The sequence below is a fragment of the Gymnoscopelus microlampas genome (assembly GCF_963454915.1).
Source record: "Gymnoscopelus microlampas genome assembly, chromosome: 3".
Lineage (NCBI taxonomy): Eukaryota > Metazoa > Chordata > Actinopteri > Myctophiformes > Myctophidae > Gymnoscopelus > Gymnoscopelus microlampas.
The window spans coordinates 1,038,769-1,042,202 of NC_139940.1; the positions used below are offsets into that span (position 1 = coordinate 1,038,769).

The window sequence follows — 3,434 nt, forward strand, 5'->3', positions numbered from 1 at the left end:
TGAGGGGGGTTCAGTGTCTTGCTCGAGGACACACTAGGAGCCGTGGGATTGTACCAGGAACCCTTCTGATACCTCCTGAACAGCTGTGTGTGTTGTTGTGTTCTACACAATCAGTCTATGTCTAAATCTGTCTATCCTTTCCTTGTACAGATTGTATTGAGTATATATATATATACTAGAACACACAGCATGGTGTAGAATCAAAGGGAGGATCAGGCCTTGAGGTAAGCTAACGACCATCTGCTTTATAAACTAAAAAAATCAATGTTTTTCTATCATAATTTGATGCAATCTTGATGTTCTGTACTGTACATACATACATACATACATACATACATACATACATACATACATACATACACACACACACACACACACACACACACACACACACACACACACACACACACACACACACACACACACACACACACACACACACACACACACACACACACACACACACACACAGATATGCACGTGTGTCGATTATGTCTTTTTGATAATGTATTAATAAGCTCAATGACCTCAGGCTCACTTCTTAGTCGACCTTTTCTCTTCCCTGAACTCTAGCTTCTTCTTCTTGGTCTTCTTCTTGATCATGGCATCAACAGCCACATCCTCTTCCTCTTCCTCCTCTTCCTCTGCACCCCGGGCGTGGCCCTCGGTCTCTGCCCCGCCTCCCGGGTCAGACTCCGCCCCTCCCGCCGCGCCCAGTAGGCCCTTGGTCTTCCTCGCCGCCCGCAGGGAGTACGGCGTCCGGCGAACCTGGCGCTGGTTGTACGCCCGAGTGAACGCCGCCTTCACCTTGGGGTCCAGCTTGGAGAAAGGGTCTGGAGGTTTCCCCGCCCAGGAGCCCATCTCCATCATGTTGTCCACGTCTTCCTTGACCAGCCGGTAGTCGGCCATCAGCCGCACGGCCTGGCCCGCCCCCTCGGCCCCCCGCCTCCGGAGAGGGCTCAGCAGCGCCCCCCGGAGGTAAGGCAGGTAGTCCAGGTTGGCGGCGCGCGTGTCGCCGCTCAGCGTCTTCAGGCTCATGTGTGACGTCAGCTCCTGGACCATACGGGAGTGTCTGCCGGCGGAGGAGGACCTGCCCAGCCAGCTGGGGAAGCCGGGGAACCGAGTCATGGTTCCCCTCATCAGCTCCCCCGGCAGAACGCTGGCGTAGACCGCCTGGACGGGCAGCAGGGACCAGGTCTGCCCGGAGCGCATCTGTCTGTCCACCAGGTCTCCGTCGCCGATGGAGTCGGCCGCCGCGCTGAGCAGAGTCAGGTGGGCCGTCGGGTCGCCGTCGGCGGCCGCCGGACGCACGTGCACGTAGTTCTCCTGGACGAACAGCGGCGCCAGCGAGTAGTCGTGGAAGAAGAGGTCGCTCTTGTCCGTGACGCTCATGCGGGCGGCGGTCTCCCCCTCCCCCGACGAGAAGACCCTCCTGCAGACGTCGAAGGGTCCCAGCCTCACGTCCTTGCGGGCGCCGGTGGCGGCGGCCTTGCACCGGTCAAAGGTCATCTCTTCGTCCTTGGCAGACCACATGCTCAGGTTGTGCAGCGTCTGTCGGACGTCCTGATTGGATGCCAGGATCATTTCGTTCAGCGCCGGCGGCTGGATCTTGACGCCCTCCTTGAACGCCACCGACATCATGGCCGCCTTGATCTGCTCCGCTCGGGGCCTCTGGAAGCGCAGGTCGTAGCAGTGGGTGGCCAAGGACCTGACGCTCTGGTGGTTGCGGTCGTTGCACGTGAAGATGATGGGGATCCTGGACCGCTTGACGAGGCCGATCATCTCCTGGACTCCTCCACGGTCCTCGTTGCCGGCCATGCCGTCCACCTCGTCCACGAGGAGGACGTGCTTGTCGCTGACCGTCCGGGATGCGCCCGTGTAGAAGTCCTTGATGCTGGTGTTGTCCAGCGACTCGGCGATCATCGCCTCCTTGAGGCCGTTCTTACTGCGCGTACAGCTGGCGTTGGTCTCCACGTAGCTGTAGCCCAGCTGCTCGCAGACCAGCGCCGCCGTGGTGGTCTTCCCCACGCCTGGAGGTCCGGACAGCAGAGCGGCTTTAAACGTTGATCCGTTGTCTCTGATGCCTCCGAACTTGCCAAACTTTGCCGCGGGTGGTTTAGCAGCCCCTCCCCCTCCTCCCCGGTGTTTGTGCCAGTTCTGCAGCCAGCGCAGCAGCTTGTTGGCACAGCTCTGCTCTCCCTGCTGGCCAATCACAGCCTTCAGAGAGCGGGGGCGGTACTTGTCCACCCACAGCAGACCGCCGGCCGCATCACCGGTCAGCGATGCCGAGGAGGACCGGGGTCGAGATGACGAGGAGGAAGAGGAGGAGGAAAGACCAATTCCCCTGCGGACCTCGGACCCTGAGCCTCGCCCATCCCCAGGTGGGGAGGCTCTGCCTCCTGCTGCAGGCCAGGAGCCTTGGCCCCCCTGGGACAAGGCCGTCACAGAGAGGCTGGGCGTCTGAGGGGACCTGAAGGTGTTGGAGAGGCTGGGCGTCTGAGGAGGCCTGGAGGTCTTGGAGAGGGTAGGAGTCTGAGAGGACCCTGAGGTCTTGGAGAGGGTAGGAGTCTGAGGGGACCTGGAGGTCTTGGAGAGGGTAGGAGTCTGAGGGGACCTGGAGGTCTTGGAGAGGGTAGGAGTCTGAGGGGACCTAGTGGTCTTGGAGAGGGTAGGAGTCTGAGGGGACCTGGAGGTCTTGGAGAGGGTAGGAGTCTGAGGGGACCTAGTGGTCTTGGAGAGGGTAGGAGTCTGAGGGGACTGGGAGGCCTGGAGACACTCGGCCTCAGCAGCGATCTCGTACTTGGACTTCTTCCCCGGTCTGGTTCTGATCAGCTCCAACAGGCCGTCCTCGTCCAGGATCTCGGTTCCCAGACTCTCCGCCTTCTCCGTCTTGGAAGGTCCGGCGTCTCTGCCCAACACCAGATAGGTGGTCCTATTGCTGACCTTGCCCGTCACCTTGCCCCCGTAGCGTTCTACGAGAGCCTTGGCCTCCTCCCTCTCCATGGACTCCAGGACCCCCGTCAGCACAAACACGCAGCCCTCCAGACAGTTCTCTGCCCCCGCGGGAACGTCCCTGGAGCCCAGAGCGCGAGGTCCCTCTCTGTTCAGGAAGTCTCTGTAGGCCGCGATGTTGCCTCTCTTTTTCACGCCCTCCTCCGGACTAGCGCTTATGGACCGTGGTTGTTTTTTGGGGGACATTTTGAACGCCGTTCCCCCTTCAGCAAGTCGTCCTGTTTTGGCGGTGTATTCCTTACCTACGCTTAAATCAGTGCCGGGCTCCATTTTTGTGGGAGAGACTTTGATTATATTGGGTGAAGTGGTCGTCATCTCCCCTTCGTTCACGCCTTCTTCCTCTTTCATCTCATTCGTCATCTTCGTCAGAGCCAGTTGGGAGCGTTGGGCGTTGATAGGAGTCTTTTTAGGGGACGGGCTGG

General features: G+C 59.5%; 1 protein-coding gene across 1 annotated transcript in view; it reads right to left on the bottom strand.

Annotated features, from left to right (window-relative positions):
• Positions 1 to 534: 534 nt before the first annotated feature.
• LOC311038998 (replication factor C subunit 1-like) overlaps positions 535 to 3,434 on the bottom strand; it is a gene marked incomplete at both ends in the record, with an annotated part of 3,714 nt that continues 814 nt past the window's right edge. Inside the window, 2 exons of the mRNA XM_084048628.1 lie at positions 535 to 2,578; positions 2,777 to 3,434. The exon at positions 2,777 to 3,434 is cut by the window's right edge and continues 814 nt beyond it. Coding sequence (XP_083904754.1) covers positions 535 to 2,578; positions 2,777 to 3,434 — 2,702 coding nt within the window. The remainder of the gene's footprint in view (positions 2,579 to 2,776) is intronic.